The sequence below is a fragment of the Eubalaena glacialis genome, chromosome 2, assembly GCF_028564815.1.
Source record: "Eubalaena glacialis isolate mEubGla1 chromosome 2, mEubGla1.1.hap2.+ XY, whole genome shotgun sequence".
Taxonomy (NCBI): Eukaryota; Metazoa; Chordata; class Mammalia; order Artiodactyla; family Balaenidae; genus Eubalaena; species Eubalaena glacialis.
In genome coordinates, this window is record NC_083717.1 from 151,766,967 (window position 1) to 151,782,324 (window position 15,358).

Sequence of the window (15,358 nt, forward strand, 5' to 3'; positions counted from 1 at the left end):
GCTATTTTTACTTTATGTAGAATTATTTACAGTAACAATATGGACTGGTCTTTTCCTCCAAAGTACACGACGTATTTCAGGACAGACTTCTTCAAGCAGAGAGAAGTACTACAGGGACTGAATATAGTTAAACTAATTGGATGAAAGCTCAGAATGCTTCATATGTCAAATTCTCCACTAGAAATCACTATGCTTCTAGAAAATATGTCATACTTCTGAGTCAATGGGCAATAAACGGTAATACATAGAATATTTTTGTATTAAAAAAAAAAAGTTAAACTCCCAGATCAATTCCTCATAAGAAGTATTCAGCTACTTTGGTTAGCTGTCATTTTTAATATCATAACTTATAGAAGCTAGACTTCCTTCTTAAACCTGTGTTCTGTATTTCACTTTCTGTGTTATGAAAACATAATACACTCAAGCTTTTTATGGAGTGTTTCTGCATTTCCTAAAAACGCAGTGTTTAAGAGTCTATTTTCAATTTCAAAACATTATCTAAACATTGCATGTTAGCTCATGTGAAACTACGGAAAATTATAAAGATTCTCCTTATTCAAATGTTGACTAAAGTTACTGATATACAAAGTTCCATTATCGCTACCTAAAATTTTACCATGTGCATATGAAAAACATTTTACTTATTGACCATCTCTTTTGAGCCATATATTTTGAGCAGAATTTTGTAGTGTCCATTAATATGAAAAATACTTTCAAAATGAAATACAACGAATGCAAAGAATGCATACTGCTTTATACAACAAATTATTTTTTCTTAGAGAAAGACGATCTGTTTCTAATTTTGATTATATAGTCAAGTATTTTTCTGCTTAAAAAGGAAGACCTATGCTATGAAAAATAAGAAACATCTTAAAAATTTAAATTAAAAATAATTTATAAAATTCAGTATGGATGTCCTCAAAATGTAAAAATGGAGTGAAATAAAAAAAAAAAACAATTGCAGGGAATTTGTTTATTGAGCATTAATGTTAACACTTCTAAATTAGGTAGTCACTTATGAGTTTTCTTTGTTACTGTCCTGTCAATGGACATAATGGAAAATATTGCACAGAATTCAAACATGGAAATAATAATTAACAAAATATCTAAGCAACAAATATATGTTTTACATTTAAAAAATTAATCCAAACAAAATAATTTGAAGCACTTTTCTGATTTGGAAGTCTTAAAGTGTTCTCTCATGTTTTATTTGATATTTTTTTCCCTTTTTTATTTTTTTACAAATTGACACTGTGTACAAAGAGTTCAAGTGGCCAGTAAAACTACTGCTTTAAAATTGTTGGCTTTACGTAACAGAGGTATAATTTGAATTCACATCAGAGCTTTCTAAAATGGCAATAGTACAAGCATATGACTTTCTCTAGTATCCAAAACCTGTTCTGGCTTTCCTTTGGCTAAGGAATAGAAAACTAGACAGCCTTCTAAAGCTGCCACAATTTCCTAAAATGCTTTGATAAAAGTTGGCATACTTCATTTCTCTTGCTTACCGTGATGACACTGGGCTAAACAGAAAATGAAGAAAATTCAGTCAATAGTAACTTAAACAGTAGCTAGCTCGCTCTGGACCTGGAAGTTTTGGTAAAGTTGATGAACATTCAGAAACATATTCTTAAAATTAGTTTTCCAAAATTAGGCCAAAAAGCCTACATTAAAAGAAAAAGAAAAGTCAAGAATGAGTTGAACATTAAAGTTTATCTGTTCCTGAAGACTATGAAAAACACAATGAAAGCTGAAACACTACATATAGCTAAGAATGCATTCTCACAGAGCAAGTTTATAGTTTTTAGAGTAAAGATCTTTCTAAATTTCTGCTTGATGTTTAAAATTTTATAAGTGATTTATTATGCCACCATATTAAGCCAATTCAATTAACTACATTCAGTAGGAATTGCTTCAGAAATGCCTTGAAAAAGGTAATGACAGAAACTATAGATTTAAAAAGCAACTAGTCCTTGCAAAGTTTATCTCGAGACTTAGAATATAATGCTAACTATCAATTCCCAATTCCTCTTAAAATAGAAGACTACCTGCATGTTTAGCCATTCCATCTTATTCCAGTTTTGCATAAAGGTAGAAATCTTAAAGGACTGTATTGTTGCTAAACACTGTCAATACTTCTCATATGCACCATTTAGACTATACCTCATTTTTTTACTTCCCTTATAATATTAAAATAATGAATAAATATGGTCCTTTAGTTAAGAGCCTCCACCTTATCTTAAGCAAAATATAAAATAATTTTATTAATTTCTTGCTAGCATTGGCTTAAAAATCTGTTTACCAAATAAGAAATTGTAAACTTTTAAGTTTTTTTTTTTTACCCAGAAAGCAGATGTATTCTGATCCACTGCTAATACCTACATAAAACATTTCATCATTTTAGTTTTGTTTATAACTTTTTTCTTGGAATAGTGTTATTGTTGTACCTCAGAAAAATCCAACCAACTACAAAAATTATGCCCAATTGTTAATTAACCTTCTGAAAGAAGCAAAAAGTTCTCTAGAAAAACCTAAAATAACCTGATTCACAGTTACCAGTGCTGAAAATTGATAAATAATAATGTAGTTTTGCTGGATTTTACCCATCTTTAGTGCAAAATAGGATGGTGAAATTTCCCAATGGACTATGTTAAAGAACATGAACCAGAACACTGGTAACATCTCATTTGCCTTCTGACACCAACATTTTCCAGGATGAAAACAATGACATATAGCTTTACAGAGTTTGAAATTTATAAGTTCAAAAACGGAATTAAAATTCAACTTAAGGGAAAAGAGCAAAATATGCTTAGTAGTGTCCAAATTTCAAAAAAATCTCAAGGGTAAGTATGGCTGCTGTTTTTCTGAACAGTCATCATTTTTCAATAAAATGTTGGCTGTATCATAAGAAACCGCCTGTGCTTTCTATCAACCAAGGCCTGCTGAAGTACAACACACTGCCCTTGTAAATTCAACCTCAGCTGAAATGTCGAGCAAGGCGGGCAGATCTATAGTCAGCACGAAGTTGTACGAAGGAGTGAAGAATGTTCTTGTCCAGATTAGCAAGTTGTTCTCCTGAGCAGACTTGCTTTAAATTATCTGGGTTTACTACCAGAAGATTGCAAAGTGCATGCAGAGTATCAAAAAGCTGTAATACCAGAGGAATCTGAATTGAGATAAGAGAAGGAAAAAAATAGCATTGAAACAAAATAATGTTTAGTTTTACAATCAGTTTGTAAATTCTTCTCACTTACGTACTGTTATTCAGGACTTAACTAATGTTGGAGAGTTCAACGTTAGAATTTTTTAAAGTTCCTGAAGTGTTAAAACTCAAATATTTCAGACATTATAAAACTCACTATAACCTTTTTGAAAAGATTCATATTATGCCAATTTTCTTAAATAGTAATAATCATTTATACTTTTGTAAACTAGAATTAGTTATCATTGATTTAGCAGGTTTCTTAAATAATTTAAACATTAAGGGAAACTGATTTCAGAGAGATGTACATGAAGAAAGAACATATTTTCCTGATATCTGATATATGCAGCATTAGTCATGGGCATTATTTAATAAGGTCATTCGGACTATGGAACTGGAACTGAAATACGGCCTTGTCTAAAATAAAGCTCAAAGCAAAAATATGTTAATATTGAAAATATGACTGCAACAATACTTTTTCAGTTAGGAAATGTTAGATCTGTCTCACTACAATGTCAACAAAAGTTATAAACTTTTCACTAATGATTATAAGTCAGTACACATTTTTTATGATCTGACTTATGTTCTTGAACCTATTTACAAGTTTGATATTTGTGAATACATACCTTGAAGTCTTTGGCACACTTCCTATATTCAGCAACATCACAAATTGCTAACATGCCACCCATACAACTATAGGAATATTGTTGAAGATGCTCATAAATAAGTCGATGAAAACGTACTCCAAGTTCCATCAAAACTGTATCCACATTTTTCCCATCCATGGAATTTTTAATCTTCTCCACTTGTTTTCTTACATAAGCACAGACTTTAACACAGGCCTGTAAAAATTTTTTCTATACTTATTACATAGAAATGTGTATCAGCTTAGCTAAGGAGAAAATACATATAGTTTCTCATTAATCTCTAAGTATAAAAGAAAAAAACTTGGAGCATAATAAGATACATCAATGAAATGTTAACAAAAGTACAAACAAAGCAGATATTCTTACTAGCATACTGAATCATTTTACTCACATTAGTATACTGAATCAAAACATTGTTTTCATCTTCTGGCTTAAAATCTGTTTTCTTTTGTTCTGCAGCCAAGATATGCTTCATTTGTCCAATCATACAATTTAATGTCCTAGAGAATTGAGAACACCATGTATTTGATCCATTTAATTTACTTTATATTTACTTTTATTTATATTATTTAAATTTAAATTATTTAATTTCATGTCACCATGAGACTATTTTACTATGGGTATACTTTAGATTTTAAAAAAGTAAATTCTAGGTCTTGACATCAAAGACCTCTTAGTTTTATTAGCTTCCTGCTCAAAACACAGGGCAAAGATTCATTTGCCCATTACTCTATTTAAGGAAATCTTAAAGATCTTAGAAGACTGTCACTAATTTGTTTCCTTAACAACTATATTTGGAGAATGCTTAGGAAGGCAGTAAGATAGAGGGGCTTATGAGGAATGGCCAAAGTTTAGAAGAACAGGTGAGAAGAACCCGAGTTTCACAGTCTAAGGACAAGCAGGAGGCTGAACAAGTGGTACTGAAGACCCAGTTGAGAAATGAGAGTATGTGTTTGTAATGGCACGAATAATGTTTGAGTTACGTGGTATTCTCCAACAGCAATCAGCCATACGGTTATGGGAATAAAAGAGTCTGCATTAATCCAGATTTTAGGATCTGTAAGATAATTATGGTTAAAGGAAATAAATTTTAGGGTAATTACGAGGGAGTAACTAAAGAGATGGACCAAGCAATCTAAGCACAACAATGAATAAAATAAAGCTGGGAAAGGATAATAGATTGGCAAAAGACAAAGATATTAAGGGCTAGAGTTCCTGTAACTAACTTATATTCAAATATGTTTTCTTGAATAGAAGAGAAAGGAGTAGAATTACAGTAAATAAAAATATGCCCAAACCTAGTAGCATGGGCTTTAGAATTTGAGTCCCAAATATCCAGCATTAGATCTTGAGCAAACTACCTCATTTCTTTAAGCTTTCATTTCCTCACCTGTAAAATGGGAATAGTATTTCCTACTTAAATAAACGAAATTATACAGGTAAAGATCCTTGTACTGTGCCCGGCACATAGCAAATTCTTGATAAATATTGAGTTGGCCAAAAAGTTCGTTCGGGCTTTTCATGTTACAAAAACCCGAACGAACTTTCTGGCCAAACCAAATAGTAGCTATTGTCATCATCAATAAATAAATGCCCACCATCATCTCAAAAGACAGAGATCCACTGCTCCACATTATGAACAGGTAATTAACTACAATACACATTACAAAAATTTTTTGAATGTAGAGTCTGCATTCACTTAATGGAAGTTACTTTTAGAAAATCAGTATATTTATTTAAAGCATTTCAGATATTAGCCTGACAGTTCTAACTGAAAATAAAATCCTCTATGTTACATACCATTTTTAAGGAGTTTGGAGAGAGAGCGAGGGAGAGCAAGAGGGTGTGTGCACACACGCGTGTGTGTGTGTGTGTAGGAGGGGGCATTTACAAAAAAAGATTTTAAATAGAATCTGCTTTAAAAGTAAGTCTAAACATACTGACTTCCATAAATAATAAACCTGGAAGCCAATAAAAACAACATTCTAATAAAGATGAAAGCAATATGTAAAAATAAAATCAAACGTTATAGCAGGATGGTGGAATTAAAATAGACTTTTTTCTTCTCTGAAAATCATTTTCATGTTGTTACAATGGCGTTTTTACAATTTTTAAAAAATGCAAGCGATAGCACAGGGAGATCAGCTCGGTGCTTTGTGACCACCTAGAGGGGTGGGATAGGGAGGGTGGGAGGAAGGTGCAAGAGGGAGAGGATATGGGGATATAAGTATACATATAACTGATTTACTTTGTTATACAGTAGAAACTAACACAACACTGTAAAGCAATTATACTCCAATAAAGATGTTAAAAAAATTTAAAAATAAAAAAAATAAACACAACAAAAAAAATGCAAGAGAAATAGTAAAACTAACAACTTGCCTGTCAATGCCAGTATCTAATTTCATCTCCATCTGTTCAATTATTTCTTTTTTCTTCTGAAGGCATTCAGATAACTTAGGAGAAGAGCTATTGAATGTTTAAAGGGGGAAAAAGATCACATTAGTAGCCTTACAATTCTAACAGTTTTTCATAGGCATATGTGTATTGCTATATACCTACACACACACACACACACACACATTTTAATTTGCTCACCAATCCAAGAAGCATATAAATAGTAAAGTAATTATTTAGTATTCACTATGCCCAATTCATTACAATACTCACGCTAGGAAAAATTAACCAGTTAAAAGAGAAGGAAGAGGAGGATTTAGATTTATTACTTTCATCTGTGAGGAGACATCCCTTTAGAATATAAACATGTGATTTTGAAATTCTGAAATTATTTGGTTTCCTTTTTAATTAAATTTCTGGTATATCAGTAAGAAAAATCACAAAGTCTTGAGAATACAGCAAATTATAATAATTAAAATTTGGAGACTAACACCCAATTCAATTGTATTTAGCTTTCCTATATTAAAAAAAACGAAAAACAAAACCAACTTGGTAGCCATATTTACCTTCTGAGTATTACCTAAATGTCAAAAAACACCCAAAATATTAAAGAATATGCAACCCTAATAATTACGTGAATTCTTTGTTATGTGACATTAGAGCTCTTTAAAAAGTAAATTTCCTTTCAAAATGTGATTCAGGGATCACAAGTAATCTTTATCTTTGAGATCGTTTCTAGACTAATTATTTCTTGGCATATCAACGTTTATACAAAATGTCTAGAATTGTATCTTCTATATGAATATTCTTCCTCTTTAATTATAGTACTACACCTACAATTTTAAAAAGCATGTTCACATATACACTACCTTATTTAATCCTCACATGCTTTAAAAGTTCACATAAATTGATAGGAAGATATAAACTAAACCTTATTTAATGCCTCATCAAAACCTGTCCTACTGATCTCATAAAATTGTTATTGTACATCTTTTTATTATAATAAGTGGGAACAAGCTAGAAGTTATCTTTCATATCAGGATTTAGGTTTCTGACACATTCAGTAAACTAAAATTAATACCACAGAAGGAAAACAGGAAGGCAAGGAAGAGGAAAAGGGCTTTTACTTATTTCACACCCTCCTGTTCCTGTTTGATGTTTTAACGAACATCTATTACTTTTAAATTTTAACAAGAAGTAGAATATTATAATATTCATTGAAACACCAATGAAAATCAGACAATTTGACTAACCTTATTAGTGGCATAAGGTGATCATTAAACTGCTTGTCAAAAAGATGAAAAACAGTATTGGCCTGGTGCACAACATCCAAAAAATAGAGATTTGCATTCCTAGAATCCGAAGAAGGAATTCCTAAAGTTGGAAGGCATGTATATGTTAGAATCATATTAAAGAAATTCATGTAAGCAACAGAAAAAAGAATGTGGTTTTATATATACAACATGCATAAAAGTAACTGCTGTTTCATTAAATCAGCAATAATTTTTGTGGACAGAAGAGTAAAATTAAGCTTGTTAATAATTTAATAAAATTCATCCAACGTTTTTACGTCCAAATTTTCACTATCTACTCAAGTCTTCATTATTTGCGGAGATAAATAAAAAATAAATAAATCAATAAATGAATCGTCTTGGACTATACCTTCTCCTTCCCTTTCCTGCCCTCCTATGCCCAATGATTCACATGAGCCATGAATACACTTCTACCATTTTTCTTATAACCAGGCCTCATTACCTCTGATAACAGTTAAAATAATTTTCTTATTAGTATCCTGGTTCAAATCTCCTTATCTTTGATGCTATATATTGTTGCCATAATAATGTATTTAACATATTTCACTCACCATGTTCTCTACTATTTCCTCAAAAATAATTCAAAGTCTCCTCACTGTCAACATAATAAATTCCAGATTTTCAGCACTGTATTCAAGCCACTTCACATTCTGACCCCAAAACAGACAGCTGATCTCTCCAGATTTCAGTTTCCTCTTTTGTTAAGAGAGTAATAGTTAAACTCTAAAGTCCCTACTAACCACAGACATTTATGTTTCTAGCTAAATTCAAAGACATAAGGGGCTAGGAAAAATACTCACAGAAAATGAGAAAACAGAAGTTTAATACCTAGAGTTCTTTACAGGAGGAGGATTTTTTTTCAAAGTTTTAAAAATGGAAAATAAAGGTGTTTTATTTTCCCATAAACGACAAAATCACCAATTGATAAGAAAATTAAAGGCTCCAACACAAATTTACAAGAGAAAAAAATAAAGTCAATACACATGTAGAAAATACTAATCCTTGCTATTAATGAAAGACATGAAAAGGCAATAGTGATGTATGTTTTTAACCACTAAATTATTAAAGTTTTTAAAGAATATTCAGTGGTGTGCAGAAAAGCTGGTATAATCATACATGCCAGCAGCAGTATAGATTAGTGGGAAAAAACCCCTTAGGAAAATAGTTTATACATATAAAAATTTTTTTAATTTGCAATACACTTTGATCTGGTAATTTCACTTCCAGAATTTTATCCAAAGAAAATAATTCAAAATAAGGAAAACACTTTAAGCTCTACAATGTTCATTGTAGCATTATTTATACTACTAAATTGCTGAAAAGATCCAAGATGTCTAATAATAGGGGGTGGTTAACTTTATAATATATATGCATGACAGAATTTTATAAAATCATTAGAAATAATAGCAGTATGTACTAACTAAATAGCTGCATGGAAAATGTTTATGAGTATAAGGGACATTCTCATCCTACCAGGAAATTTTCTAAGCCCTTCCAAATTATGAATACTGCTATTAAAATGAAGAAGCTAGGCTTCCATACTAGCTAAAGAACAACTCTTTCATACCATATAGAATCAAATTCATGTTACTTTTTTATTATCTACTTTAATCTTCACATCTTTGAGGTGGATATTATTATCCCAATACAAATTACCACATTAGCTTATTTGTAAATGGCAAATGTTAAATACTTGATGTCAAGTGTCTGCTGTATGGGGTGGAGGAAGGGGGGGAAGCAGGCTACAAATGCTTATCTACGTCCTGCAGGTTAAAAAAAAAAAAGGGTAAGAATAAACCACAAGGTTACTGAATTATGGGTAATTTTGCTTCAACCTTAGAAAATTTATGGAATGATGTTATATACAGTCAAACATTTTTGAGCATATGCTATGTGCTTTCTAGGTGCTAGCCTATAATGGCAATTAGGACAGATGAGATTCCTAAGACAGGTAAGATTCCCGTGAAGTTCACTATTCAAGAGAACTTACATGCTGTTCTCTCTACTTAAAATACTCTTTCTCTAAATATTCAATTTACTCCTTCACTTCATTCAGCTCTCTGGTTCATGTCTCCTCAGAGAGGCCTTTTCTGACCAGCCTTTCTAAAAAAGCCCTCTGCCCCTGAATTCCCCATCCTACCTCCCATTACTATTCTCTATTCCTTACTCAATTTTATTTTTATTCATTGCACTTACTAGTCATTTGTCTATCTTTTCCACAAGAATGTAAGCTGCATGAGTACAAGGGTAAGGACTTAAGCATGTGTCCAATGAATGAATTCTGGTGAGTGAGGCAGATATTAACAAATGAAAATTTCATTGTAACAAGTGCTATGAAAAAAGTTAATTCAATGATGAAATAATGCGTAACTAGGCTGGGAAAAGGGTGTCACTTTTTAGCTAGGTCGATCAGCAAAGGCCTCTCTAAGAAGGTAGCACTTTAGCTAAGATCAGAAGGGTGAAAAGCCAGACATGAGAAGAGCTGAAGGAAAAGGATTGGGGGGTAGGGAGATACCAAGTGCAAAGAACCTGAGTGAGGAAAATGAATGAAGGCCAAAGGGGCTGGGGTAGTGAGGGGAAATGCAACATGAGATGAAGATGAATATATAAGAGGAGGCCAGATCAAAAGCTATACTTTCATAAAGAGTTTCTTGTTGTTTTTCCCCTAAGAGTAACAGGAAACCACTAAAGGGTCTTAAGCAAGAAATTTTAAGACCCTTGAATTTATAACATAACTGTTACATGGAGTCAGTTATTTGGAAAGGTAAGAATGTACACAAAGAGACCAGTTAGGAATGGATAGAGATGATGATCTTTAAATCAGGGTGGCATCAGCGGAAATGGAGAAAAGTAGACGAATTTGAGTTATGTTTGGCAGTATACAGACAGGATTTGCTGATAGACTGGCTATCAGGTTTGATGAAAAGAAGAATTATGATAACTCCGGGGTTTGGGCCTTGAGCAAACAGTAAATGGTAATGCCTTTTAAAGACATGGAAAAGAAGGGGAAAGGAAGAAGTTTAGGTGGAAGATAAAGAGTTTCATTTGGCATATATTAAATTTGAGATGCACACAGAACAGGTGAGAAAGGTCAAGGAGGCAACTGAATTAATGGGACTGTAATTTAGGGAAGAAGTCATTATTATCCTATTAATACCAGTAAACCCAGAAGACCAAAAATAAAAGAAAAAATTTTATATGAATCTATTCCTCTCCAGGCTTATTTTGAAAAGGCTTACTTTCCTTTCTAAATCTTACTTTACTCAACTGTCTCAACCAGAATTGCTGTCACTTCCATTTCTGCTCCTTTGGCATTTCATAGCTTACAGCACTGTATTACATTCTTCCATACACTGTAGTGACTTATGTAGCCCTGGTCAATGTAAGCAATATGAGAACTGTGTCTTTCTATAGCTTCTAGTATCTGACAAATCCTTGTTACAGAAGCTCAAAAAGCATTTCATTGCACTGAACTGCTTTTGACAGATAGAGTTGAATATATATAAAACAACATTATGCATACAGTTTAACCGAATAGGATCAAAGGAATTTAACACGAAGTATAACACAAATAAATATACTTACCAGCAAGTCCTGTTTCCAAGGCATAATCAATATGTTCAATACATAAAAATTCCACAAGAATGGTAAAAATTCTAAAGGCATTCCTTGGTAAATCAGAAGGATCAGAGAGCTTTAAAAACAAAAACCAAATACATCATTCCTCAAGTTTACCTTTAAAAAAAGGCAATACTTTTTTTTTTTTTTTAGCAATCAACTTTGTATAAGACATAGTATTCAGGTATCAAAATGATAACTTAAAACTCTTCCTGCCCACCCAAAATGCCTTTCTCATATACATACAGTTACAATGCTCCGTGTTTGTCTACAACTCTCCTGGCTTAGACTAGATCAATGTTTTTCTGACCTGGATTGTAACCTATTAGTGGATTGTGACAAGAAAGAGAGAGAGAAAAGAAGAGAGAACCAATAGAAAATAATGTCTAAAGTACACACTAAAACCAAATATGTTTTAATAAAATAAACACATACAAACATAACATACACACACACATAAATACATATAATAAATGTACACTCAACTGCCATGTAAAGTGCCTTTCTTATTGTGAGTCACAGTAAAAGAATTTTGAGAGCCACCAAATGAACAAATGCTATTCTAGTAAAACTCAGAACAAAAAGGATTCTTTATTTTATTGGAGGATGGGGATGGGAAATCAGTAACAGACACACTATAAAATACGACAGGCTCAAATCCCACCTTCATCACTTCTTGGTTGAGTGAACCCTTGAGATGTTATTTAACCCCACCAAGCCTCAATTTCTTCATCTGTAAGGTAGGAATAATATTAATAGTACTTATATCCTAGCCTTGAGGTGAAAATAAAGTATGAAAATACATGTAAGGTATTTTTAGCTCAGTGTTTGGCATATAATAAGTTCACAATAATAAATTTTCATTTTGATGTTGATGTTGCTGCTGATTAACTACTTAGTAAAGGAATTATTAGTAATTATGCTGAGAAAATTAAATCCCTCTTTAAAAGTTAGAAAATTACCTCTCAACTTCTTATAACTGCTTCCTATATTATTTATCAATTGATTGTTGCCTATCTGTAGTCTCCATCTGTGATCCACTCTCAGAGTAATGGGCACTGAAGTGCATAACCCACTTTAAATTCCCTAAATCTCTACTGATTATAAATACTAATTTGGTATTATTCAATTCCCTTCCTGGTCTTCTTAATACAACCCTAACCTTTACCCTTCATCAGTCTCTCTACCACAACCCTCACCTCCCTTCTTTGCTCACTGATGCTTAACAAATGCCCTTAGCAAGCCACAAAGAATAAATTTAATTTTTCACATTCCTCCTCTCTACATCCGTACATTCATGCATAACTCATTGAAGAGGTAGACTGAAAATGTGTAAGGATATGGAAGACATAAACAACACTGTTAATCAACTGGACCTAACTGACATTCATAGAATACGCTATCCAACAACATCAGGATATACATTTTCTTTAAGTATTCATAAAACACTTACCAAGATGGATCATATTCTGGGCTAAAAAACAAGTCTCGATAAATTTAAAATGGATTCATATCACACAAAGTATGTCCTCTAACCACAACGAAATCAAATTTAAATCAATAACAGAAAGACGTCTACAAAATCCCCTAATGTCTGGAAATGAAATAACATACTTCTAAGCCACTCTTGGGCCAAAAGAAATCAAAAGGGAAATTTAAAAGTATTTTGAACTGAATGAAAATAAATACAACAAATTAAAATTTGTGGTATGCAGCTAAAGCAGTACCTTAAAGGGAAATTTATAAGACTAAATGCCTATATTAGAAAATAAGAAAGGTCTCTAATCAATGTCTCACCTCCACCTTAAAAAACTAGAAAAAGAAGGGTAAATGAAACCCAAGTAAGCAGAAGGAAAAGAAGTAATAAAGAGTGGAAATCAATGAAATACAAAACAGAAAACAGAAAAATCAATGATACCAAAAGCTGATTCTCTGGGGAAACCAATAAAACTGATAAACCTCCAGCCAGAATGATCACACACAAAAAAATACCAATCGTCAAAAATGAATAGGAGACATCACTATAGATTCTACAAACGTTAAAAAGATAATAAGCTACTATATATAAACAACAAGGTCCTACTGTAAAGCAGAGGGAACTATATTCAATATCTTGTAATAACCTATATTGAAAAAGAATATATATATTATATATATTATGTATATATAACTGAATCACTTTGCTATACACCAGAAACCAACACAACATTGTAAACAAATTATACTTCAATTAAAAATCACACACACGGACACACACACAAAATCAATTGACCATAAAAAAAAGGATAATAAGGCAATACCATGAACATCTTAATCCCAATAAATTCAACAATTTGTGTGAAATATACAAATCTTAAAAGACACAAACTACCAAAGCTCACTTAAAAAGAAACAAGGAACTAAAATAGCTCCATATCTACTACAGAAGTTAATTTGTAGTTTAAAACCCTCACAAAGTTAAAAACTGCAGGCCCAAATGACTTCACTGGTGAGTTCTACCAAATATTTAAGGAAAATATAACACCAATTTTCATAAACTCTTCCAGAATATTGAAGAGGAAGGAACACTTTCCAACTTATTCTATGAGGCAAACATTACCCTGATACCAAAACTACACAAAGACATTACGAGAAAAAAATATGTATACGTCAATATCCCTCTTGAAGGCAAACACAAAAATTCTTAACAAAAGTTTAGCAAACCTAATCCAACCATACATAAATAGGATAATACATGATGACCAATGGGGTTTATCAAAGGAATGCAAGGTTAACATTTGGAAATCAATCAATGTAATCCACCACATTAACAGAACAACAACAAAAAAAGCATTTGACAAAGTCTAACATCTAATCCTTATAAAAACACACAGAAAACTAGGAATAAAAGAATTTCATCAATCTGATAAACAGCATCTATGAAAAACAAATGGGACCTAATTAAACTTAAAAGATTTTGCACAGCAAAGGAAACCATAAACAAAACTAAAAGACAACCTACAAAATGGGAGAAAATATTTACAAATGATTCGACTGACAAGGGATTAATTTCCAAAATATACAAACAGCTCATAAAGCTCAATATCAAAAAAACAAACAACCTAATCAAAACATGGGCAGATGACCTAAATAGACATTTCTCCAAAGAAGACATACAGATGGCCAAGAGGCACATGAAAAGATGCTCGACATCGCTAATTATTAGAGAAAGGCAAATCAAAACTACAATGAGGTATCACCTCACACCAGTCAGAATGGCCATCGTCAAAAAGTCTATACATAATGCTGGAGAGGGTGTGGAGAAAAGGAAACCCTCCTACACTGTTGGTGGGAATGTAAATTGGTAAATGTAAATTGCAGCCACTATAGAGAACAGTATGGAGGTTCCTTAAAAAACTAAAAATAGAATTACCATATGATCCAGCAATCCCACTACTGGGCATATATCCAGATAAAACTATAATTCAAAAAGTTACATGCACCCCTATGTACATAGCAGCACTATTTACAATAGCAATACATGGAAACAACCTAAATGTCCATTGACAGATAAATGGATAAAGATGTGGGGGGGGGGTGTGTGTGTGTGTATAAATTTATATACACAGGGGCTTCCCTGGTGGCGCAGTGGTTGAGAATCTGCCTGCTAATTCAGGGGACACGGGTTCGAGCCCTGGTCTGGGAAGATCCCACATGCCGCGGAGCAACTAGGCCTGTGAGCCACAACTACTGAGCCTGTGTGTCTGGAGCCTGTGCTCCGCAACAAAAGAGGCCACGATAGTGAGAGGCCTGCGCACCGTGATGAAGAGTGGCCCCCGCTTGCTGCAACTAGAGAAAGCCCTCGCACAGAAACGAAGACCCAACATAGCCAAAAATAAATAAATAAATAAATAAATAAATAATTAAAAAATTATATATACATATATATATAATGGAATATTACTTAGCCATAAAAAAGAAGGAAATAATGCCATTTGCAACATGTATGGACCTAGAGACTATCATAGTAAGTGAAGTAAGCCAGACAGAGAAAGACAAATCTCATATGATATACCTTATATATGGAATCTAAAAGAAAAAGAAACGACACAAATGAACTTATTTCCAAAACAGAAAGAGACTCACAGACACAGAAAACAAACGTATGGTTACCAAAGGGGAAAGCGGGATGCGAGAGGGAT

General features: G+C 32.6%; 1 protein-coding gene across 2 annotated transcripts in view; it reads right to left on the reverse strand.

Annotated features, from left to right (window-relative positions):
- EXOC5 (exocyst complex component 5) overlaps positions 1 to 15,358 on the reverse strand; it is a 57,168-nt gene that overhangs the window by 2,182 nt on the left and 39,628 nt on the right. The window contains exons 13-18 of one of the 2 annotated variants that reach the window (XR_009699561.1): positions 11,145 to 11,253; positions 7,500 to 7,620; positions 6,232 to 6,318; positions 4,241 to 4,349; positions 3,829 to 4,044; positions 1,509 to 3,166 (exon numbers count right to left, since the gene is read on the reverse strand). Coding sequence is in view for 1 of the 2 variants with exons in the window: in XM_061182600.1 (XP_061038583.1) it covers positions 2,978 to 3,166; positions 3,829 to 4,044; positions 4,241 to 4,349; positions 6,232 to 6,318; positions 7,500 to 7,620; positions 11,145 to 11,253 (831 nt within the window). In the remaining variant the exon portion in view is untranslated. Of the gene's footprint in view, positions 1 to 985; positions 3,167 to 3,828; positions 4,045 to 4,240; positions 4,350 to 6,231; positions 6,319 to 7,499; positions 7,621 to 11,144; positions 11,254 to 15,358 lie in introns of those variants that run through there. The other variant, XM_061182600.1, reaches the window with a different exon arrangement.